This window comes from Urtica dioica, chromosome 3, assembly GCF_054948205.1.
Source record: "Urtica dioica subsp. dioica isolate 48M chromosome 3, U.dioica_male_clone48M_v1_H2, whole genome shotgun sequence".
Lineage (NCBI taxonomy): Eukaryota > Viridiplantae > Streptophyta > Magnoliopsida > Rosales > Urticaceae > Urtica > Urtica dioica.
The window spans coordinates 1,821,206-1,847,439 of record NC_142758.1 but is presented as its reverse complement, the minus strand read 5'-3'; the positions used below and the strand labels follow the sequence as shown (position 1 = coordinate 1,847,439).

At 33.8% G+C, this 26,234-nt stretch overlaps 2 protein-coding genes across 3 annotated transcripts; both read right to left on the bottom strand.

The window, feature by feature from the left end:
• Positions 1 to 649: 649 nt before the first annotated feature.
• LOC149401979 (uncharacterized) lies at positions 650 to 4,112 on the bottom strand. Its single transcript, XM_089609389.1, has 4 exons — positions 3,762 to 4,112; positions 3,169 to 3,332; positions 1,932 to 2,850; positions 650 to 1,093 (listed from the first exon to the last, which is right to left on the bottom strand). The coding sequence occupies exons 1-4, from the start codon at positions 4,110 to 4,112 to the stop codon at positions 650 to 652; spliced, it is 1,878 nt and encodes a 625-aa protein (XP_089465515.1).
• Positions 4,113 to 6,602: 2,490 nt separating this feature from the next.
• LOC149401978 (phosphoglucomutase, putative / glucose phosphomutase) lies at positions 6,603 to 23,284 on the bottom strand. 2 transcript variants are annotated; one of them, XM_089609609.1, is made up of 8 exons: positions 22,581 to 23,284; positions 19,733 to 19,996; positions 10,987 to 11,250; positions 9,803 to 10,319; positions 9,124 to 9,323; positions 7,917 to 8,029; positions 7,130 to 7,270; positions 6,603 to 7,047 (listed from the first exon to the last, which is right to left on the bottom strand). In XM_089609609.1, the coding sequence occupies exons 1-8, from the start codon at positions 23,082 to 23,084 to the stop codon at positions 6,975 to 6,977; spliced, it is 2,076 nt and encodes a 691-aa protein (XP_089465735.1). In that variant the 5' UTR covers positions 23,085 to 23,284; the 3' UTR covers positions 6,603 to 6,974. The 2 variants fall into 2 exon arrangements, with proteins under 2 accessions (XP_089465735.1, XP_089465736.1); XM_089609610.1 differs by lacking the exons at positions 6,603 to 7,047; positions 7,130 to 7,270; positions 7,917 to 8,029; ... (1 more) ...; positions 9,803 to 10,319; positions 10,987 to 11,250 and adding exons at positions 15,159 to 15,605; positions 15,688 to 15,828; positions 16,499 to 16,611; positions 17,954 to 18,153; positions 18,561 to 19,077.
• Positions 23,285 to 26,234: the final 2,950 nt, after the last annotated feature.

Genomic DNA, 26,234 nt, shown 5'->3' with positions numbered 1-26,234 from the left:
GATCGACTTATACAGGCATGGGGCAGTGAAGTTGGCGACCCATGTTGGATCGGACATGGAGAGAGATGAAAATTAGGAAAAAATGTTGTTCACGTAGTACTATTATCTTAATCTTTTGGTAAATTAGGAAAAAATGTTGTTCACGTAGTACTATTATCTTAATCTTTTGGTAAATTAGGAAGCAATGTTAACAATAGATGATAATTAGGAAACTTCTCAAACTTTTCATTTCTCTTTATTTTATGATATCATGTTTAATGAATATCAACAATATTTCAATTATCAATCTGTATTTGTCTTTTTAATGGTTTTTACGTCAATTGTTGACATTGGTGTCAACAATTTACGTCAACTGTTGACATCTGCGATTTATTACCTTTCTGTTTGTTGACATTGATGTCAATTGTTGACGTCAACTGTTGACATTGATGTCAACAATTGATGTCAACAATTGACGTCAATGTCAACAATTAACGTCAACAGTTGACATCAATTTCAACAATTTACGTCAACAATTGACGTCAATGTCAACAATACAAAAGTAGTCTAAACAAAGTATAATTAAACAACGAGATTCTTAAACAAAGACATTCTCTCTAACAAAAGTAGTCTGAAGAAAGTATAATTAATACAATACATAAAGCTATAACTAATCCGTAGACAATGGAGTAGCACTACTGCATGTTTGACGGTTGTGGCCGAGTACCCCACATCGCGCACACTTGCGCCTCCTAACTTCCTCTCCTTGAGAGGGTATTCTTCTCTTTTTCGGCCTACCGGCGGCACGCGCTGCGTGTTCAGGCGGAAGAACTACGATATTCTCCACCTCGGGGGGGATAACCCAACTCGAAATGTCGCCATGAGGATGGTGTACATCTGCGTAGGTTGCCCTCAAATACTCGGCTGAATAGAACTTGGAAATGAAGTTCTCAACCGGAAGATTACGTTCACGACAAGCCGCAATTCCATGTGGACAAATAAATTCATGAGCTTGCCATCGCCGGCATGAGCATGTATGTTCTTCTAAGTTAACGGCATATACAATGCCCTCTCTGTCAACTACCTCAAACTCCTCGACTGAAGATGGCCTCACCTGGCACAAAAAATCATATTTAATATTTAATTACTGAGAATTCTTACATTGTTGACATTGATGTCAACAATTGACGTCAACTGTTGTCATCAACATCAACAATTGACGTCAATTGTTGACATCAATGTCAACAAACAGAGCTCATACATCACAGATGTCAACAATTGACGTCAACTGTTGACATCAGTGTCAACAATGGACGTTAACTGTTGACATCAATGTCAACAATTGACGTCAACTGTTGACATCAATGTCAACAAATAGAGAGCTCATAAATCACAGATGTCAACAGTTGACGTCAACTGTTGACATCAGTGTCAACAATGGACGTCAACTGTTGACATCTATGTCAACAATTGACGTCTACTGTTGACATCAACATCAACAATTGACGTCAATTGTTGACATCAATGTCAACAAACAGAGAGCTCATACATCACAGATGTCAACAATTGACGTCAACTGTTGACATCGGTGTCAACAATGGACGTCAACTGTTGACATCAATGTCAACAATTGACGTCTACTGTTGACATCAATGTCAACAATTGACGTCAACTGTTGACATCAATGTCAACAATTGACGTCAACTGTTGACATCAATGTCAACAAACAGAGAGCTCATAAATCACAGATGTCAACAGTTGACATCTTTAGTTAATTCTCAAACACTTACCAACATTCGAACATCATATGAAGTGTATTTTTCTGCTCTGGCTTGGTATTCTTTTGTCAAAATGGTTTGTGTATTTTCCGCAGCTTCCCGACGCTCATAAAACCATCTCATACTTCGCTCTCTCAGCCAATCCATCAATTTTGAAACTAGAAATTGTCTCACCTTTACATTTAATGCATTTAATGACTCCGCATTGTTGTTCGTCATGATACCATACCTCTTTCCCCTGAACATACACCTTGCCCATCTTTGGTACCCGACATCATTGGCTAAGTAGCGACGTATTTCAGGATTTTCAGCGTCCAACATGACCATAAAACTTTCAAATTCCCGCTGAGTGTATGCTTTTGCGGCACCGTAAAATTTCCACTTCACCTCCTTCGTGATCCCCTTGAAAGTAGTCTTCAAATTACCGTGTAGATGGAACATGCAAAAACCATGATCACAATTTGGAAATACCGTCTTGAGGCCATTGATTATACCAGCATGTCTATCGGATACAAATACTTGTTGCTCCCGTTCCCCAATTGCGTCCTTTAATTTTTCAAAGAAGGAAATCCAAGCCTCGTTAGATTCTGAAGGACCAATACTGTAGGCTAGTGGAAAAATCTGCTTGTTTCCGTCCATCCCACATGCCGTATATAACGTCCCTTTGTAATAATTCTTCAAATGCGTACCATCGACAATAATAACAGGCCTTACGTACTTCCACCCCGTTCTCCATGGCCCGAGTGACATGAAAAAACTTACAAATACACCGCCATCACCAGTGACAAGGTCAAAAAAAGAACCCGGATTCTTAGTCTCGATCATGTACCTTAGCTTAGGCAAGAACTTGTACGAGTCTGTCGAATTGCCGTAGAGGGACTTTAGAGCCTCTTCTCTGGACCGCCAAGCCTTTTTGTAAGACATAGACACTCCGTAATCCATTTGCATGTAATTCCTTATCTCTTTTGGTTTGCTCATTCCAACGGTTGGATCAATACACTTATGCTTAACCATCTCTCCTATTAACGAAGCTGTTGCTTGAGGGTGACGTCCTTGTCTTAAGTTTAGGGGACAAGCGTGCTCATTGTCAAATCTAAAATATGAAAATTACACAATTAGTTTCAAAACCAAAATGTCAACTGTTGATTTTAGAGTTATCACCTGTTGACATTAATTCTTGACATCAATTGTTGACGTCTGTGAGATATTCGCTCTCATTCAAAAGAAGGAAAATAATTCACCGACGTCAACAATTGATGTCAACAGTTGACGTCAATTGTTGACATCTGTGACTTATTTGCCTTCTGTTGACTGAGAGGAAATATCTCACAGATGTCAACAATTGACGTCAACAATTGATGTCAACAGTTGATAACTCTAATTCAAATTCATAATTCAACAAAGAGTTTACCTTCTAATTTGAAATATGGGTGTGTTTTCCTTTCTCACAGCTCGAACAGCCCATTTACAATGCTCTCCCGGACAAACAACGTGCAAGGTGTTTTTGTCCGAGCTCTTTGTCATATACGAGAAGTTGTTGCTTATGGCGAACAACATCAAGTGTTTCTTTAAAGTCTTTTTATTCGAGTACAATGCATAACGCTCAATAAATACAGGGGAATCACCATCCAAAATAAAGGTGTCCTCTCTCGTAGTAGACGAACTTGGCACACTATGTGGAGGGGACGGTGGATGACTTGTTCTTCGCGGTGGGGGGGGGGAGTTTCGTGGTGGTGGAGGGGGGGAGTTTCGTGGTGGTTGAGGAGGGGAGTTTCGTCGTGGTGGAGACATAGAGTTTCGTGGTGGTGGAGGGGGGGAGTTTTGTGGTGGTTGAGGAGGGGAGTTTCGTCGTGGTGGAGACATAGAGTTTCGTGGTGGTTGAGGAGGGGAGTTTCGTCGTGGTGGAGGAGGAGTTGGGTTTCGTGGTGGGAAGCCTCGTCGTTGTTGTTGTGTCTCATTGTCTGACAACCTAATGTCATCCAATCCTAATGTAGAACGAATTGCCGATTCATGAGTTGGAACCGAATCACACCCCTCCTCGGGTATTGATGGCATAAGGGGATTTCCGTCACAACCACTATCACGGCTGTTGCGAGTGGATCCAACTCTTGGAGAATCGAGCCCCGATGGTTTTTCTTTTATGTCCAATATCAATTGTAATTTCTCCGTGTCATCTTCCCTCCTTCTTCTCAAGTATAAATAACCTTTCAGCGAGTCGTCGTTGGTTATCTCAACAGGTATCATTGCACCAGCCATCGCATATGAAACGCCAATTGTATGGGTAGATGGTGATTTGCGCAAATACGCGTAAATTATTTGCATCAAACTAGCGAAGCTCACTTCAGACGGCACCATAATTCCGAAAGATCCTTTCTCATGATACCGACCAGGTTCAACCCAAGTACCACTATGCTTGAATAATAAATAAATTTCCGTCATCACTGCATACAATAAACAAAGGTAAGTTAGTAACTGTTGACTTCAGATGTCAACAGTTGATGTCAACAGTTGATCTCTAAATCTCGCTAATGTCAACAATTTACGTCAACGGTTGACATCTAATGTCAACAACTGATGAACTTCGATGACATTACTATCAGCGAAGTTCATGAGTTGTTGACATCAGATGTCAACAGTTGCGTCAATTGTTGACATCTGATGTCAACAACTCATGAACTTCGCCTAAAAACAAGAGAAAACAATAAAAATTGCCCAGAACAAAAAGAGTCTTTTTTTTCAATCTCAAACATACCCAGAATAAACATACCCAAAAACCAAAGAAAAGTTTGATAAAACAAAAAACAAAACAAAACTAACCTTGAGTCCGGATCTATAAGCTTTGGTCGTGTTTCCTTGAGCGTTTCGGAGGGTGAGCTCAAAGTTGAATGAGAGAGAGAGAGAGAGAGTGAGACTGGTCGTGAAGGATTCGGGTTCGGTCGCGATTTTGGGTGAGTGAGGCTGGTCGCGAATCAGGGAGAGAGAGAGAGGCGATTCAGGGAGAGAGTCGCGAGGTCTGGGTGAGTTCGAATGAGAGAGAGAGAGAGGCGATTCAGGGAGAGAGAGAGAGGCGATTCTGGGTGAGTTCGAATGAGAGAGAGATAGAGTAAATGGTAAATGGTTTACACGGTTAGGGAGAGAGAGAGAGATATAAATAATTTTGAATAAAAAATAGAAATTTTATTTTGGAATGATATTAAATGAGGTTGGTGTGAAATTGAAAGAAAAAATAAGGTTGATGGTATATTTGGTTTTTCACTTTTGAGGAAGTTGTATTTTTGGCCAAAGTTATAGTTTGGTGGATTTTTGGAAAAAAGTATTGAAATGGTTGTAGTTTGAGCAATTTCTCTAAAATATTTGAATCGACCTTTCATAAGGATAAATTACCACTAAGCGAACATTCAAATTTAAGAGGGGGCAAACTGTCTGAACTAAAAAAAATAAATTGGGTAAAACTTAAAAAAGAATTTGTAAAGAGTCAAAAAAATAATTTAATTCAAAATAAGCTTCTACAAATTTTGAATAAATAAGAACAATAAATGTTTACTTTTAAAAATATTAAAGAATTAATGGTTACAAAAAATAATTAACTAAAACATTAAATACTAATTATTAAATTATAATGGACAAACATAAATAGAAGGACAAAAACACAATATAATAAAAAGTTGGGAGGGGCCAAGGCAAGGCCCTTCTCCCATTCATGCACGTCTCCTATAAACTATAAGGAAAAATATAAGAGAGTCAAAATTATTTATCGAGCTTGTTGGTTTTTTTTTTTTTTTTTTTTTTTTTTGGAATTATATATCGTGTTTGAAGGTCAAAACATAGTTGTAGGGCAAAATAGTTAGTGAGAATAGAGACACACGTGTATCAATTTGGGTCTCTTTTCATTTTCTACAAGGTTCTCTAATGAAAATAAAATCTAATTTCTAGCTTACATTTTTCTTATTTTCCTTAAAAAAAAAATTCAATTCAGCTATACGAGAAGAGCGATTTTCATTTCCTACCTGAACTTCTGTTTAGTTTGATCCATAATGTTTGAACAGTGACAGGATGCACACATAATACTAAATGAAGAAAAATAAACGATGCGTATAAAAGAAAGACACAAAAAAATGGTTATCCCAATTTGATGCAATGTTATTTATGTCTGGAGAGTTTTATCCCGATGAAAATGAAATGATGCAATGTTACTTATGTCTGGAGAGTTTTATCCCGATGAAAGTGAAATTAATCAATCAATAAATAGTAAATAGCACACGTTGGTCTTATCTGAATCATCACGTATTCGGAGCAATTTTTCTTAATATTATCAATGAATTTCAACTCAGACACTCTCTAAAAAATTGTTATATTTCAAATATCACCTTTTTTCGTTTATTTTTTACAAAAAAATAATTTGAACTTCCCAAAATAACCTTAATGAAATAATTTTTTATTTTCTATTCTATATACAAAATATTAAATTAAAAAATTTCTTTATAAAAACTTAAGGATTTTTTTATAAAGAGAGATTTTGATTTTTTTAAAATAAAATAGTAAATAAATATTTATTCTATTGAGGGTATTTTTGGGAGTTCAAATTATTTTTTTGTAAAAAATAAACGAAAAATGTGATATTTGTAATATAACATTTTTTAGGGGAGGTATATGTCATTTATATTAAACTGAAGGGATATATCTGATATTTCTAAAAATAGAGGGGATAAATCTCGCATTTCAATTAAACACGAGGGATACTCACGATATTTCAAATCGAATTTCCTTTACGTTTGTGACGGTTTGATGAGAAAAGTCTCACGCCAACAAGGACGATTTTCAATAAAAATAAAAAATAAAAATAAAAATTGTTTTTCCAAAAGATCGGGTCATGTAATATATTGTCCTAGTATATCGAGATAAAAATAAGGCAATACATATACTGATAGCACATTTTGGGTTCCACATTTAACTAAAATGAGATCTTGTAATCTGGGACCGGCGAACTAGAAAATCAGTTTGACTGTCACAAATACAGTGCAGTTTTTTTTCTTTTTCCTTTTTTCCTAAAACAATTCGTAGTTGAATATGGAAGAACCTGTACATTACAAATATGTAGTATGAATAATACCAGCATCAAATTAAAAAAAAAAAAAAAAAATCTTTTTTTGTGGTGATCTTTCCAACAAACGTTCCTATCTATTGACCGAGGACTCTCCAGCACCAATTTATCGAAGTCTATTTACTTTCGCAAAACTTTTCAATCTCACTAATGTCAAGTATTCTGTTCAATCCACTTGCTAATAAAAATCTGCAAAATAAATAAATAAATAAAATTGTGGCCACAATCAGAGATTAAAAAAAAAATCGAGACTCTGTGGTGAGAGACATACTCATCTTTGAGAAGCCTTGCCATTGTATGACAACCTCCGGGCACACAAGACTGCATATTTATTGCAATGTTTGGGTTGTGAATACTTTGCCGAATATGAACCCATCCATATTGACCTTTTGCCTTATCTGATACTCTAGCCCTGAAAATATTATTTGTGGTATACACATCATTTCAAAGTATTTTAAATTTTCTAGTGTGTGTGTGGTTTTTTTTTTTTTTTTTTTTTTTTTTTTAAATATTTTTTTTAGACGTATATGAACCCATCCATATTGATCTTTTGCCTTATCTGATACTCTAGCCCAGAAAATATTATTTGTGGTATACACATCATTTCAAAGTATTTTAAATTTTGTAGTTTTTTTTTTTTTTTTTTTTTTTTTTTTTTTTTTTTTGTGTCTATGCTATTTTTTTAGACGGACATGGATTTTTTTTATGCTTTACCCAATTGGTTGAAAACCAAACAAAAGCCGATGTAAATTAATGACAACACTGTTTGCCGCCATCTTCCGGCCAACAAAAATAAGGGTTTTTATTAAGATATAATTTTACGTCAATAATTTCTGTAATTTTGGCAAAATTTTGTGAAAATTCCAATATTTCATTGAAAAGTTGTCCGATATCTATTTTTTTTTTTAAATAATGATATTATACCGGCTAAACTTGCGAATCGATATTCAAAATTGTTTTAAAATTTCAGTCAGCATTCTCATCAGCCGTCAACAATTTTTGTAAAATGGACTTATTAACTAGTTCTTGGCAATCAACATTTTAAGCACTGGCTTTACCTGTACATGTGAGCGTCCAATGCGGCCGGAGTTTCGGTTAAGTCCACTAGGCAACCTTCGCTCACCCAACAATCTCCGCAAATGTCCAATTCCCACCCTTCAAGTTTCCCTTCCTATAACCGGGTTTGTGCAATTTGTAATATTATTTATTATTATGTTTCCATGTATCAAATCATATTGTTACCCAAAAAAAAAATATTGAATCATGTTAATAAAAATAAAAAAACTTCGGTCGTAAAAAGTTCTAGAAAACTATTTTTATTCATATAACTATGGTTGTCCTGGGTAGTTTCGACTTCATAAATAAAACATGGAAAATAAAACACGTTTTAGACTACTTAAAAAAACACATTCCCCTAAGAAAAAAAAAACGCATTTTAGACTCCTCGATGTGAATTGATCATTATTTAGAGAATGGACCTATATATCAATAATAAATAAATAATAAAGAAGAAATGGACTAAAAGTAGAGAAATGGACATGGATCTTACTATTTTGGATATTTCTATCTAAAGTAAACAAAACATATATATATATATATATATATATATATATATATATATATATATAATTTGACATATCTACTACTAAATTTATCATAAAATACCGAATTTAATGAAAAATTATCGTAAAAAAGCAGAATTTTATGAAAATTTGGCAATATATATGTAAAGGGCTCTATAGTTATATAATCATACATAAATTTTAATTTTGCACAATAACCAACGTTTAGTTAATTATAGTTTATTGATCATTGATTTTATTAATTACAATTAAATTGACAATTTTGTCCAAATAGTTCTTGCTTATTAATTGAGTTATTTGGACAAAATTGTCAATTTAATTACGATTAATAGAATTAGTGGTTAATAAACTATAATTATAAGAACGTTGACTATTTAGCGAATAATAAATTTGATGTTGCTTAATTGCTTATAGATTTTTATGTAAAAATAAAAAATAAAAAATTATATATTTTACTTTGGTAAAAGTCATCTGAGATACATTCATGTTCAATTCCCCAAAAATTATCACCAAGTTTCCTTTTGCACATTAGTTCCCAAAAAAATTAATATATTGATCAATAAAACAATATCACTTTTTTTGTTCAATAATATAGCAAAGTGGATGATTGACTTATTCCACGCGGGAAATTATTGCAGGAACTCTTTTGATACGGCAAAACAAAATAGCACAAATTAAGTACCTGAATGTACTCTCGGAATGTTTCAACAGCCTCAGTGCCTTTTGCCTTTGCATGTTTAAGCTCTGAGGTTATGTTCATCCTCAGCTCTACGGCTTCCAACGGCTCTTCAAGGTCTTTTATCAGACTCCCAATGCCTTCATCTGATCCCTCCAGTTTCATCCGTACCATCTCAATTATGATCTTTACCACCATGTAAGCTCCTATATATATACACGTCACCCATTTTGAATATATAACTAGGGTTAGTTGAGTAGTCCAGCTTTCAAAGTATCTAAATCAGGCATCTTATGATGGATAGTATTTATGAAAAAAATTATACATAATAGTCATTTGAAACTAATTAATTAGCATAATAGTCAAAATTTCAAATTTTCAGCACAGTAGCTAAAATTTCATTGTCAAAATTTTTTTGACACAAAAATTAAAATTTTTGACGATTATTATAAGCAATTTATTACTTTCAAAAAAGTTAATGTTAAGGTCAATTGTTTTTTTAAACTTGATTATTGCACATTTTAACTATTTCACTAATTTTACATAAATCGTGACTATTTTTTCAATTCATTATTTTAAACTAGCTACATAGCTAAAACACCCTTTATGAAAAATGTAGTTTGAAAATGACTAACACGATACTAAATAAGTTGTATGAAGAATGACTAAAATCTCAATGAAGTACCGTCGTCGAGAAAATGATTTTCCCTTAGAGCGCCGTGCCCTGAAGTTTCCATCATGAGATGGGTCTCAACGCCGTCGTCATTCAAATGAACGCCCTTGTCGATGACGTTGCGATACCCGACGCGGTACATGCAGTGGTGACCGCCTCTGTCGGTGATGAAGCTCGTGAGACCCGTGCTCGTTCGAGCGTCGGTCACGATAGTCGTCCCCGGGTGCTCTCTGAGCACGATGGCCGACATGAGCGCGATGAGCTTGTCTCCGTTGATCGGATTTCCCTCTTTGTCCACAACCCCGCTTCGGTCCACGTCCGTGTCGAAGACTATGCCTAGATCGGCCGAGTTCTCTAGCACCGCCGCTCGGGTCATTGACATTGCCACTTTGTCTTCGGGGTTTGGAATGTGGTTCGGAAACATGCCGTCGGGGTTGAGGTGGAGAGACCCAAAAGTGTCCGCGCCGAGCTTGTCTAGGACATCCCATGTGAAAAAACCCCCTGATCCATTCCCAGCGTTTACTATTATCTGTGCCGACGAAATCGTAAAAATACTTTTATTGGGGCTAAATTAAAACATAAATTTTTTTTTGAACTTTTTTATTTTTTGTCCCTAAACAAATTTTACAACTTTTCATTTTTGTAACCAAATAATGTCAATTGTATTGTATGTGACCCAGTGACCCAGTTTTGACAAAGTCAAACAGTTTAATATGATATCTTCTAATTATCAATAAAATACAATTTTAGAAAGAAAATTTATTACGATGTATGATTTATCTTGCAATTGATTTATAAGAAATGATAAATATATATACATATATATATATATATATATATATATATATTCGAATTCGGGACAGAATTATACTACACGGAAAATAAAGTTTAAAAAAGGCTTTACATGCCAATAATTTAATTTTTAAATTTGAGTTGAAAATATAATAAAAAGAAATAAAACTATTATGATAATCAAAATAAAAAGTGGTTTCATTGCGTATAGGATGAGTCTTGTTGAATGTTTGCCCTGGTCTTTATTTTATGAAGAAATTATCGCTTATTGACTTTTCAAAACGTATTCCACATTTACCGATTTAAAAGTTTAATCCATATTCTTTGAATGAGCAAAAAAATAAAGGGTATCTAAGTAATTTCCCCTTATAATACTTAGTTGTTTGCATGCCCAATCACCTCACCTGAAAGCCGTTAAGTGGAGTGTCGTAGTGCGTTGGATGGTTGACTCTTTCCTTGATCATCTCTCTGAGGTGCTTCGCATAAGCACTCATAAAATCCACTTTCTTGGGGAGAAAGTTAAGCAAATTTGACACTTTTGTTGATCTGTTCGCATATTTTCGAGCTGCTTTATCGCAAATCTCTTCCACTTCTGGTGAACTCAGACCTCCTTTCTTCGTGAAAAATTTCAGACCATTACGAGTGTACGGCAAATGGGACGCTGTCATCTGTACACATAAACAATGATAATTAATCTCAACTATATTCTATTTGCCTATATATATATTTGGGGCTTTTGACATGGCGACACTTGAATTTATCTAGTAGTTCTTAACTTTTTTTTTTTTTTTTTTTTGTGTTCATTTTAATTATTTATAGTTATGTGTATAACCCCTCTAAAAAGGTTGATATTTTCACCAAAAATTTACATGTTGCAACCGAATAAAATTTTTAAGTTTAAGTTAAAAATCACTTATTATCATCAAAACATACTATTGTTAACAACAATAATAAATAAATAAATAAGCTTTGTATTTGTATTGTAATTTTTAATAAAGTTTTTATTAAAAATATAAGTAATATTTTTTAGATTGATACCAAAATTAATTTAGGTATTCCAAATGTGCACTTGTATGTATTATCATTGTGTTTGTTTGGATTGAGGAAGGATTGAGTTAAAGAAAATTCAATAAATAATATCTAGACAAATGTATAACTAAAATTACGATTTCATTCTCTTTAAAAGGCAAACGAAGTAGTATATGGAGAGAGGATGTTTGGATTCTTGTGTCAAATTTCGTCAAGTAAGAAAATCTAAAATTACCGACAAATATAACTATACTAGTACTATGTGCGCGTGAGAGGTAAAAAGAATAACAAAAAGTAAACAAAAGAAGAAGAAAAAAAAAAACTAAGAACTAAAAAATAGTCGCGTGTTGATGCTTAGGTTTTCCCTAGAATATCATCTCTACAAGCTTAAAGATTTTTAGCTTATGGAGGTTCGGGTCACCTTGCCAAAATCGTGATTACGATTAATGAAGAAAAACAAAGTCCAAGATGTGAGCATGGTCAGAGAATCTAATGTATGTCTTTCCATAAGACGTCCTAACTCGTTTACCTCTAGAAAGAGATATAGAGGATATGATGAATCGAGTCTTCACAGATTACTTACACAAGTTCGTTGTCATCCTTATCAATGATTACTAATATACTATCGGAACAAGGATGATGACACTGAACATTCGGCGTTGATTTTGAAGAGACTACATGAACAGAAGTTGTACGCAAAATTTTAAGTGCGAGTTTTGGCCGAGTCAATTAGGATTTTTAGGACATGGATGTTGTGAATAATGGCAAAGGCTAAGTGTAAAGACAAGAGGAGTTCGTCCCAAGAGTAGAGATGCTCGAGAGTTTTATCTTTTTCAAACAAGTCGCTGGATTTTCTAAACGTTTTGATGTAGATGTAGTAAATATTTTGTAACAACTTATGTAATGCTATAATTGTGCTATCTCGAAGCATAATAAATCATATGTTTACCTAATTACATGATATATTTTAAACATTGTTTTTATACAAGAATAATTAAAAGTTGGTTCTTTCATATATGGTACAACCAATTTTATTTTTTTTAGGAAACAACTTATTCAAGTGTGATAGCGTTGCAATGAAGATAACCAAATTTACAATGATGATGATCCAATTTGCAATGAAGACTTCTTTTGAATTATTTATTTATTTATTTTGAATTTTAATGTCTTTTATATTATAGTAGCACTTTAATATTTTTCACCTAAATTTTATTATTTTTAAACTTTATATTGTTGATGAACTTTTATTTTATAAACGGGTAAGCGGGTCTACCCGACCCGCTATCCTTTTTTTAAACCGGGTAAACGGGTAGCGGGTCCAACATTTTTAACCCGTTTACCCGACGGGTATCCCCGTTACCCGTCCCGTCTCAAAATCCGGGTAAACGGGTCCGGGTAACGGGTAAAAAATTATAACGGGTACGGGTAACGAAATGGGTGTACCCGGCCAGTGACAGAGCCAGGATTTCTATCGGGGGGGGACAAATTTGAGAAATATTTTTTAGGAGGGGCATTATTGAAAAAAAATTACAAATTTGGGTAAAAAACATAATTATTAGTAAAATTTATGGGTAAAATTATAAAAAAATATAAAAATTTGGGGTAAAAAAAATAATTTTCAAAAATTAAGGAAGGGCATTGGCCTACCCTGACCCCCACCTGGTTCCGTCACTGTACCCTAGCTTACCCGTACCCGTTGGCAACCCTAACGTCAAATGCACAATTCCCTTTAAACTTCCAATTGAAAATCACAATCAGTCCAAGTCAACTCAACCGCGGTACTTATTTATTAAGGAAAATGTCACGAAGGATCCATAAAAACTTTCCACGTAGGGACTTTGGTGACGTTACAGCGAAAATTAAGTCATCAACTTAGAAAAGCTATATAATAAATAAATAAATAAGTATTTGCTGTTTAATTAGCAACACAAAAAAACATGTAACAAAAACATTCATATAAAATCATTCTAAACATTATATCAATATTGATGTTTTCAACTTACGGTGAAATATGTGTGAGACATTTTTTAAATTTGTACATACATTTAGTACATGCGAATAAAATATTTGAATCGACCTTTCATAAGGATAAATTACCACTAAGCGAACATTCAAATTTAAGAGGGGGCAAACTGTCTGAACTAAAAAAAATAAATTGGGTAAAACTTAAAAAAGAATTTGTAAAGAGTCAAAAAAATAATTTAATTCAAAATAAGCTTCTACAAATTTTGAATAAATAAGAACAATAAATGTTTATTTTTAAAAATATTAAAGAATTAATGGTTACAAAAAATAATTAAATAAAACATTAAATACTAATTATTAAATTATAATGGACAAACATAAAATAGAAGGACAAAAACACAATATAATAAAAAGTTAGGAGGGGCCAAGGCAAGGCCCTTCTCCCATTCATGCACGTCTCCTATAAACTATAAGGAAAAATATAAGAGAGTCAAAATTATTTATCGAGCTTGTTGGTTTTTTTTTTTTTTTTTTTGGAATTATATATCGTGTTTGAAGGTCAAAACATAGTTGTAGGGCAAAAATAGTTAGTGAGAATAGAGACACACGTGTATCAATTTGGGTCTCTTTTCATTTTCTACAAGGTTCTCTAATGAAAATAAAATCTAATTTCTAGCTTACATTTTTCTTATTTTCCTTTAAAAAAAAAAAAAAAATTCAGCTATATGAGAAGAGCGATTTTCATTTCCTACCTGAACTTCTGTTTAGTTTGATCCATAATGTTTGAACAGTGACAAGATGCACACATAATACTAAATGAAGAAAAATAAACTATGCGTATAAAAGAAAGACACAAAAAAATGGTTATCCCAATTTGATGCAATGTTACTTATGTCTAGAGAGTTTTATCCCGATGAAAATGAAATGATGCAATGTTACTTATGTCTGGAGAGTTTTATCCCGATGAAAATGAAATTAATCAATCAATAAATAGTAAATAGCACACGTTGGTCTTATCTGAATCATCACGTATTCGGAGCAATTTTTCTTAATATTATCAGTGAATTTCAACTCAGACACTCTCTAAAAAATTGTTATATTTCAAATATCACCCTTTTTCGTTTATTTTTTACAAAAAAATAATTTGAACTTCCCAAAATAACCTTAATGAAATAATTTTTTATTTTCTATTCTATATACAAAATATTAAATTAAAAAATTTCTTTATAAAAACTTAAGGATTTTTTTTTATAAAGAGAGATTTTGATTTTTTTAAAATAAAATAGTAAATAAATATTTATTCTATTAAGGGTATTTTTGGGAGTTCAAATTATTTTTTTGTAAAAAATAAACGAAAAATTTGATATTTGTAATATAACATTTTTTAGGGGAGGTATATGTCATTTATATTAAACTGAAGGGATATGTCTAATATTTATAGAAATAGGGGGGATAAATCTCGCATTTCGATTAAACACGAGGGATACTCACGATATTTCAAATCGAATTTCCTTTACGTTTGTGACGGTTTGATGAGAAAAGTCTCACCCCAACAAGGACGATTTTCAATAAAAATAAAAAATAAAAATAAAAATTGTTTTTCCAAAAGATCGGGTCATGTAATATATTGTCCTAGTATATCGAGATAAAAATAAGGCAATACATATACTGATAGCACATTTTGGGTTCCACATTTAACTAAAATGAGATCTTGTAATCTGGGACCGGCGAACTAGAAAATCAGTTTGACTGTCACAAATACAGTGCAGTTTTTTTTCTTTTTTCTTTTTTCCGAAAACAATTCGTAGTTGAATATGGAAGAACCTGTACATTACACATATGTAGTATGAATAATACCAGCATCAAATTAAAAAAAAAAAAAAATTTTGTGGTGATCTTTCCAACAAACGTTCCTATCTATTGACCGAGGACTCTCCAGCACCAATTTATCGAAGTCTATTTACTTTCGCAAAACTTTTCAATCTCACTAATGTCAAGTATTCTGTTCAATCCACTTGCTAATAAAAATCTGCAAAATAAATAAATAAATAAAATTGTGACCACAATCAGAGATTAAAAAAAAAATCGAGACTCTGTGGTGAGAGACATACTCATCTTTGAGAAGCCTTGCCATTGTATGACAACCTCCGGGCACACAAGACTGCATATTTATTGCAATGTTTGGGTTGTGAATACTTTGCCGAATATGAACCCATCCATATTGACCTTTTGCCTTATCTGATACTCTAGCCCTGAAAATATTATTTGTGGTATACACATCATTTCAAAGTATTTTAAATTTTCTAGTGTGTGTGTGTGTGTGTGTTTTTTTTTTTTTTTTTTTTTTTTTTTTTAATTTTTTTATATATATATTTTTTTAGACGTATATGAACCCATCCATATTGATCTTTTGCCTTATCTGATACTCTAGCCCAGAAAATATTATTTGTGGTATACACATCATTTCAAAGTATTTTAAATTTTGTAGTTTTTTTTTTTTTTTTTTTTTTTTTTTTTTTTTTTTTTGGTGTCTATGCTATTTTTTTTTAGACGGACTTGGATTTTTTTTTATGCTTTACCCAATTGGTTGAAAACCAAACAAAAGCCGATGTAAATTAATGACAACACTGTTTGCCGCCATCTTCCGGCCAACAAAAATAAGGGTTTTTATTAAGATATAATTTTACGTCAATAATTTCTGTAATTTCGGCAAAATTTTGTGAAAATTCCAATATTTCATTGAAAAGTTGTCCGATATCTTTTTTTTTTTTAAATAATGATATTTTACCAGCTAAACTTGCGAATCGATATTCAAATTTGTTTTAAAATTTCAATCAGCATTCTCATCAGCCGTCAACAATTTTTGTAAAATGGACTTATTAACTAGTTCTTGGCAATCAACATTTTAAGCATTGGCTTTACCTGTACATGTGAGCGTCCAATGCAGCCGGAGTTTCGGTTAAGTCCACTAGGCAGCCTTCGCTCACCCAACAATCTCCGCAAATGTCTAATTCCCACCCTTCAAGTTTCCCTTCCTATAACCGGGTTTGCGCAATTTGTAATATTATTTATTATTATGTTTCCATGTATCAAATCATATTGTAACCCCAAAAAAAAATTAAAAAAAAATAATAATTTGAATCATGTTAATAAAAAATAAAAAACTTCGGTCGTAAAAAGTTCTAGAAAACTATTTTAATTCATATAACTATGGTTGTCACATGGAAAATAAAACACATTTTAGACTACTTAAGTAGAGAATGGACCTAAATATCAATAATAAAGAGGAAATGGACTAAAAGTAGAGAAATGGACGTGGATCTTACTACTTTGGATATTTCTATCTAAAGTAAACAATATATATATATATATATATATATATATATATATATATATATATATATATATATATATATTGACATATCTACTACCAAATTTATCATAAAATACCGAATTTAATGAAAAATTATCGTAAAAGCATAATTTTATGAAAATTTGGCAATATATATGTAAAAGGGCTCTATAGTTATATAGTCATGTAGAAACTTTAAATTTGCATAATAGTCAACGTTTAGTTAATTATAGTTAATTAGCCACTGATTTTATTAATTACAATTAAATTGATAATTTTGTCCAAATAATTCCTGCCTATTAATTGAGTTATTTGTTCAAAATTATCAATTTAATTACAATTAATAGAATTAGTGGCTAATTAGCTATAATTATCATAATGTTGACTATTTAGTAAATAATAAATTTGATAGTGCTTAGTTGCTTATAAATTTCTATGTAAAAAGGATAAAAAAAATTATATATTTATTTTGGTAAAAGTCATCTGAGATATATTAATGTTCGGGGCCGTTTGGTTTAGTTTTCTAAACTCGTTTTCTGTTTTTAAATTCTGTTTTCTGATTCTAATTTTTAAATTTAAAAAACAGATTTAGAATTACGTTTTAGAATATTTTAAATGTTGTTTGGTTATGTTTTCCATTCAATTGTATAGAGATAAAATAGAAAACAATTTTTCATTGTTTTCTGTTTTCTAAACAAATTTCAAAGAAAACAGAAATATGATTCTAAATCTGTTTTCTAAATTCATAATCAAACAGTTTTTCTAAAACTGTTTTCTAGCATTTAGAATAAGAAAACAGAAAATGGGAATATAAAACATAACCAAACGGCCCAAAACAATTCCCAAAAACTATCACCAAGTTTCCTTTTGCACATTAGTTCCCAAAAAATTTAATATATTGATCAATAAAACAATATCACTTTTTTTGTTCAATAATATAGCAAAAGTGGATGATTGACTTATTCCATGCGGCAAATTATTGCAGGAACTCTTTTGATAAGGCAAAACAAATAGCACAAAAGTACCTGAATGTACTCTCGGAATGTTTCAACAGCCTCAGTGCCTTTTGCCTTTGCATGTTTAAGCTCTGAGGTTATGTTCATTCTCAGCTCTACTGCTTCCAACGGCTCTTCAAGGTCTTTTATCAGACTCCCAATGCCTTCATCTGATCCCTCCAGTTTCATCCGTACCATCTCAATTATGATCTTTACCACCATGTAAGCTCCTAAATATACACGTCACCCATTTTGAATATATGATTATTAGTTGAGTAGTCCAACTTTCAAAGTATCTAAATAGTCACTTGAAACTAATTAATTAGCAAAATAGTTAAAGTTTCAAATTTTAGAAAAATAGCTAAAGTTTTGTTGCCAAAATTTTTTTTACACCAAAATTAAAATTTTTTACAATTATTATAAGCAATTTATTACTTTAAAAAAAAATTTGAAACTTGATTATTGCACATTTTAACTATTTCACTAATTTTACATAAATCGTGACTATTTTTTCAATTCATAACTTTAAATTAGCTATATAGCTAAAACACCTTTTATAAAAAAATTAAGTTTGAAAATGACTAGCATGATACTAAATAAGTTGTACGAAGAATGACTAAAATCTCAATGAAAGTACCGTCATCGAGAAAATGATTTTCCCTTAGAGCGCCGTGCCCTGAAGTTTCCATCATGAGATGGGTCTCAACGCCGTCGTCATTCAAATGAACGCCCTTGTCGATGACGTTGCGATACCCGACGCGGTACATGCAGTGGTGACCGCCTCTGTCGGTGATGAAGCTCGTGAAACCCGTGCTCGTTCGAGCGTCGGTCACGATAGTCGTCCCCGGGTGCTCTCTGAGCACGATGGCTGACATGAGCGCGATGAGCTTGTCTCCGTTGATCGGATTTCCCTCTTTGTCCACAACCCCGCTTCGGTCCACGTCCGTGTCGAAGACTATGCCTAGATCGGCCGAGCTCTCTAGCACCGCCGCTCGGGTCATTGACATTGCCACTTTGTCTTCGGGGTTTGGAATGTGGTTCGGAAACATGCCGTCGGGGTTGAGGTGGAGAGACCCAAAGGTGTCCGCGCCGAGCTTGTCTAGGACATCCCACGTGAAAAAACCCCCTGATCCATTCCCAGCGTTTACTATTATCTGTGCCGACGAAATCGTAAAAATACTTTTATTGGGGCTAAATTAAAACATAAATTTTTTTTTGAACTTTTTTATTTTTTGTCCCTAAACAAATTTTACAACTTTTCATTTTTGTAACCAAATAATGTCAATTGTATTGTATGTGACCCAGTGACCCAGTTTTGACAAAGTCAAACAGTTTAATATGATATCTTCTAATTATCAATAAAATACAATTTTAGAAAGAAAATTTATTACGATGTATGATTTATCTTGCAATTGATTTATAAGAAATGATAAATATATATACATATATATATATATATATATATATATATATTCGAATTCGGGACAGAATTATACTACACGGAAAATAAAGTTTAAAAAAGGCTTTACATGCCAATAATTTAATTTTTAAATTTGAGTTGAAAATATAATAAAAAGAAATAAAACTATTATGATAATCAAAATAAAAAGTGGTTTCATTGCGTATAGGATGAGTCTTGTTGAATGTTTGCCCTGGTCTTTATTTTATGAAGAAATTATCGCTTATTGACTTTTCAAAACGTATTCCACATTTACCGATTTAAAAGTTTAATCCATATTCTTTGAATGAGCAAAAAAATAAAGGATATCTAAGTAATTTCCCCGTTGTTTGCATGCCCAATCACCTCACCTGAAAGCCGTTAAGTGGAGTGTCGTAGTGCGTTGGATGGTTGACTCTTTCCTTGATCATCTCTCTGAGGTGCTTCGCATAAGCACTCATAAAATCCACTTTCTTGGGGAGAAAGTTAAGCAAATTTGACACTTTTGTTGATCTGTTCGCATATTTTCGAGCTGCTTTATCGCAAATCTCTTCCACTTCTGGTGAACTCAGACCTCCTTTCTTCGTGAAAAATTTCAGACCATTACGAGTGTACGGCAAATGGGACGCTGTCATCTGTACACATAAACAATGATAATTAATCTCAACTATATTCTATTTGCCTATATATATTTGGGGCTTTTGACACGGCGACACTTGAATTTATCTAGTAGTTCTTAACTTTTTTTTTTTTTTTTTTTTTTGTTCATTTTAATTATTTATAGTTATGTGTATAACCCCTCTAAAAAGGTTGATATTTTCACCGAAAATTTACATGTTGCAACCGAATAAAAATTTTAAAGTGTAAGTTAAAAATCACTAGTTATCATCAAAACATACTATTGTTAACAACAATAATAAATAAATAAATAAGTTTTGTATTTGTATTGTAATTTTTAATAAAGTTTTTATTAAAAATATAAGTAATATTTTTTAGATTGATACCAAAATTAATTTAGGTATTCCAAATGTGCACTTGTATGTATTATCATTGTGTTTGTTTGGATTGAGGAAGGATTGAGTTAAAGAAAATTCAATAAATAATATCTAGACAAATGTATAACTAAAATTACGATTTCATTCTCTTTAAAAGGCAAACGAAGTAGTATATGGAGAGAGGATGTTTGGATTCTTGTGTCAAATTTCGTCAAGTAAGAAAATCTAAAATTACCGACAAATATAACTATACTAGTACTATGTGCGCGTGAGAGGTAAAAAGAATAACAAAAAGTAAACAAAAGAAGAAGAAAAAAAAACTAAGAACTAAAAAATAGTCGCGTGTTGATGCTTAGGTTTTCCCTAGGATATCATCTCTACAAGCTTAAAGATTTTTAGCTTATGGAGGTTCGGGTCACCTTGCCAAAATCGTGATTACGATTAATGAAGAAAAACAAAGTCCAAGATGTGAGCATGGTCAGAGAATCTAATGTATGTCTTTCCATAAGACGTCCTAACTCGTTTACCTCTAGAAAGAGATATAGAGGATATGATGAATCGAGTCTTCACAGATTACTTACACAAGTTCGCTGTCATCCTTATCAATGATTACTCATATACTATCGGAACAAGGATGATGACACTGAACATTCGGCGTTGATTTTGAAGAGACTACATGAACAGAAGTTGTACGCAAAATTTTAAGTGCGAGTTTTGGTTGAGTCAATTAGGATTTTTAGGACATGGTATCCAATAATGCATACGAGAAGGTCTAATATCTATGATGTTGTGAGTAATGGCAAAGGCAAAGTGTAAAGACAAGAGGAGTTCGTCCCGAGAATAGAGATGCTCGAGAGTTTTATATTTTTCAAACAAGTCGTTGGATTTTCTAAACGTTTTGATATAGATGTTTAAAGTATATTTTGAACACAATATAGTAAATATTTTGTAGCAACTTATGTAATACTATAATTGTGCTATAAGCATTAAGGTATGTCTTAAATATTTTTCGTAATATATAAATAGTGTCAGCTATATATAAATATATATGTAAAAGTACTACCAAAAAAAAAAAAAAAAAAATAGCGCAAATCGTTTACAGATTTTTCCGCAAGCTAGTTTATGTATCTATTTTGAGATATTTTTTCTTTGCAAAATGTAATATTTTTTTGGCAAATTCTAGAGTAACTAAAGTTGACGCACGCTCTTAGACAGTAAAGCTCCTAAAGATCGGGTCGCTTCTTGTGGATGAAAGTTGGAGGAGCTTGCTATATATGTTACGGATATATATCGCATCCATGTTCAAAGAAACTTATCTCCCTCTCAAAAAAAAAAAAAAAAAAAATTCCCTTCTTTTTCTTTGTTATATTTTCTCTTGAATGATGTCGTAATATTCCACAGCTGCAAGATACTTAAAGACCTCCATACGCAGGCCCGGTCTAGCTTGTAAGCAACTTAAGCAATTGCTTAAGGCCTCAAAATATTTGGAAAATAAATGTCATAAAATAAGGCCCATTTTTTATTATTTTTTATGTTAAAATGTAGTAGAATTGTGGCTGGTTACTATTACGACATGGGAATGTGATAAGGCTTATACAAATTGTATTGCTATATGTGTTAAGGGATCCTTTAATTGTGATCAATAAACCACTATTGAGATATTTAAATCATTGGAATTATCGAAATGTTAAAGATTATAGTATTTTCTTTGTGATAATTTTTTTTTTTTTTGGAGCAAATACTTCCTATCTTTTGTGATTATGGTATTTTTATTTAGAGCATTTTGATCCAATTACCTATTAATTTTGTAACATTTAGATCATTTCTGAAAAAAACAACTTCTACTTTTATATTTATGTATAAAATATATCTAAACTTATAACATATTTACAAGCTAAAATAAGTTATTTATAATTTTAAAAACCATCATTAAAATATTAAAAAAAATGCACTAAAAATGTTTCATCTTTATTTAATGTTTCAAGGGTCAAAATGAAATCTATTTAGTTGCTTATATATATAATTAACACGATATTTTAGTTCAAAAACATGTTTTAAATTGTTTAGGTGTTGAATTAAAAAAACGAAAAAAGAACAAAATGTTTCAAATCCAATAGTTTATTAATGACCAAAATGATCTAAAAAATAGTTAAGAGACCAAAATCCTATAAACTATTTGCATAAAAAAAAGGCCTAATTATTAATTCTCGCTTAAGGTACGTACCATTATGGAGGCATCAAAGTGAAAAGGAGGTAGAAGAGTGCTCATGAAGCAAGCCGGAGTGGTAGCGAGCCCCATTTCAAAGCCCTCGCAGCCGGCCCGGCCCAGCCCCGCAAACACCGCCGCGCTCAACGTGGGCCCCGACACCCTCGGGTCCTTCCCAAGCGACACCCTCGCCTTCGTTCCTCCGGCGACCCACTCTCCAAAGCTCTCCGCGATGGCCTCCACCGCCGCCGGAGTCAAGTCCACGGCCCGACCCTTCTCTCCTTCCACCGCCACTCCTCTCACGTCCGACCCGTTCTGAAGCCTCCTTATCCGACCCATCTCTTCCTCCTCCGCCGCCACAGCCACGGTCCAAGAGCATCTAACGGCTATATTTCTAGGGTTTACTGGGAAGCTTATAATTATGTTGCTGTTCCTCTTCGATATCAGCTTTCTTGTCGGCGGTGTCACAGTGTAGTATGTTTGTATGGGAGATATTGAAGTGGAAGAAGAAGAAGAGGCCATTTTTAATTATAAAGTCGGTATATTATGGTTTATTGCTGTTGTTATTATCATTTGGCGGTTTTAATGAGGAGATATGATATATGTGTACTTTTGGGAGGAGATAAGGTGTTGTTGGCAACAGAATTAACCATGGCCTTACGATATATTTGAGAGGAGGAGAAACATCGTTTAATTTCAAGAGTTTCAAACTAGCTTCCAAATGCTCAGATTTTTTTCTTGTCCGTTTGTTCGTCGATGGCAGTTTAATATTTCTGGGCGTGAAATGAGTATATGAACATTGTCAACATTATACCGGCATATTCTTTAACATATATATTGTATACATACACACATATATTATGAAGTGTCAGTTTGCCAGAATTTTTATGAGGGTTGTATAAAGTATTGTTGAAACGTATTATTCTGGCTACGAAGATAGTTTAATATTCCACGCTTGGGTTGGGCCTTTACACAAGTTTTCTACATGGCCCAGAATTTTTTTTTTATTTCTCCTCAGCGTAATTACAATATTCTGAATTTAAACATTGAGCTTTACCCTTGGGGCTCTCCATCTTTTCAGAGTCAAACATCTTCTCATCCTTGCCTATGTCTTCCATCCCAGCTTCGGTAATGGCCGGAAAAGATGAACTTTTTTCACATATGATTGATGATGTGGCATTTGGCGAAGGCATGTAGTTTCATAGGCCATACTGATAAGCGCGTTATAAACGTGTTTGTTTGTACTCTCGGAAGTGAAAAGAAATTAGTTCGATAGCATTTTCATGTGTTTTGGAGTGTTTTTCTTAATTTTCAGAGTTTGGAGTTTCAAAGATGACAAATAAAGCATTCGACGACGACGGGGCAATCACAAGGAGTTCAGAACATCTTTCGGATCTCGATTCCGACACCCGGAGCTCAAGATAGGTGGTTCAAGGTGAATCGGACCCGCGAGGCAATGCACAAACTTACAGAGTCTTGTGCGTTTGCCCTGTGCGGTCCCTGTGCGGCGCACAGCCATTTGAAGAGCCTGTGCGTTCTCATGTGCGTTTTGTGTGCGGCGCACAGGCTGCCCAGAAAAGACCTGTGCGGCGCACAGGAAGGGGTGTGCGGCGCACAGGCCCCGAGTCCAACTTATTTGTCGCGCGTTTTAATTGTAATCCAAGCCGTTGGACACGATCCGACGGCCCATATGAGCTCCGAAAAAGCTAGGAAACCTACAAAAACACTTTAGTTTATTTAGAAACATATCTTTGTTTTTGCTTTTAGTTTTGTTTTCATTCGGCCGCAAAAATCTCGGGAGAGAAGAAGCATTCAGAGAGGATCATCGTCGCCACAATCTCGTTTTCATCATTCACAGTTTTCATCTCTATTCTCTGAATCTTTGGAACTCCCGTTTTTATTAATATAATTCAGTTTATTCAATGATTGCTTTATATTCATCTCCGTTTATTCTCCGTTCAATCGTGCACTAAATTTCTTAAGGGCTATGGTGTAGCAAGTTAGGAATATGGTTATGGATTCAATCATGTTAAATTAATATTCATATGCTCTATAATGTTTGTTTATTTTAATTCCGTGTGTAATGCTTGAATTCGATTAGCTACCGTGTTCATGTTATTAGGATTGCTTGATGCTCGGAAGAGATTAGGTTAGTCGTGCACAAGGATTAATTTACCGGGATACATTCCTAGGCTAGACATAGCTAGGCTGTTTCGGAGTCGTGTGAACGTTCTTGTTTCTAATGCTAGCCGTTGTTTTTAGGGGTTGAGATCGAGAGAAGATATCCCGGCATAGGTTTATATTTGAGAGGAGGAGAAACATCGTTTAATTTCAAGAGTTTCAAACTAGCTTCCAAATGCTCAGATTTTTTTCTTGTCCGTTTGTTCGTCGATGGCAGTTTAATATTTCTGGGCGTGAAATGAGTATATGAACATTGTCAACATTATACCGGCATATTCTTTAACATATATATTGTATACATACACACATGTATTATGAAGTGTCAATTTGCCAGAATTTTTATGAGGGTTGTATAAAGTATTGTTGAAACGTATTATTCTGGCTACGAAGATAGTTTAATATTCCACGCTTGGGTTGGGCCTTTACACAAGTTTTCTACATGGCCCAGAATTTTTTTTTATTTCTCCTCAGCGTAATTACAATATTCTGAATTTAAACGATTGAGCTTTACCCTTGGGGCTCTCCATCTTTTCAGAGTCAAACATCTTCTCATCCTTGCCTATGTCTTCCATCCCAGCTTCGGTAATGGCCGGAAAAGATGAACTTTTTCCACATATGATTGATGATGTGGCATTTGGCGAAGGCATGTATGTAGTTTCATAGGCCATACATATTGGGCAATATCCCATAGAACATGGAATACCTCGGTTTGATAGGACGGCCAGCGTGGGAAGGAATTCCACATGAAGACTTAAATCTTTCATGGCATGTTTAAGTTCTATAGAAATTCTTGAGAGAAGAAAGTAGCGATGACGAGTGTTTCTGCTGATCTTTGCCACCAAATATCTAGATTAATTTGACCAATCCCTTGAATAGTGCCAAGTATGCTAATGATAATTTTGGAGTTGAAGCCCACATTATTCGTCGAAGCCCATGCCCATTTGGCAAGGTGAAGACTTGGTAATGTCATATTTGGTGAGGTAAACGAAACTAGACCTAGTTAATTGTAGTCGTAGTGCATTTACCATGTCACCACATTGCCTTAGGATTAGTTATGGGTTAAAAACCAGCCACTCAGAAAAAGACAAGCGACTATAGAAAATGAGACAAAAATCATTCCATGTCTCTGCAAAGCCAGTCACCGGCCGACCCACAAGCGAGACCTAGCTCACCATGACGAGGCCTTGCGAAAAAGCTTAGACCAGGCCTCTTCAAAGAAAGCCTCGCAACGACATGGCGAAACCTAGCCTACCCGGGACAAGTCCTCGCCTAACCGTGGTGAGGCTAGAAGTACTCATGCGGCCCATACGAGGCCTCGCCAGCACACGACGAAACTCGAGGTGAATGTGCGACCCCTCAACAAAGCCTCGCCCATGATGGCAAGGCTTAGGTCGTCTACGCGTGACATGACCCCATCACAAGGACTCGCCACACCTTGGCGAGACCAGCCTCCTACAGGCGATCCATCCCCAAGGCCTCGCCGCCCAATGG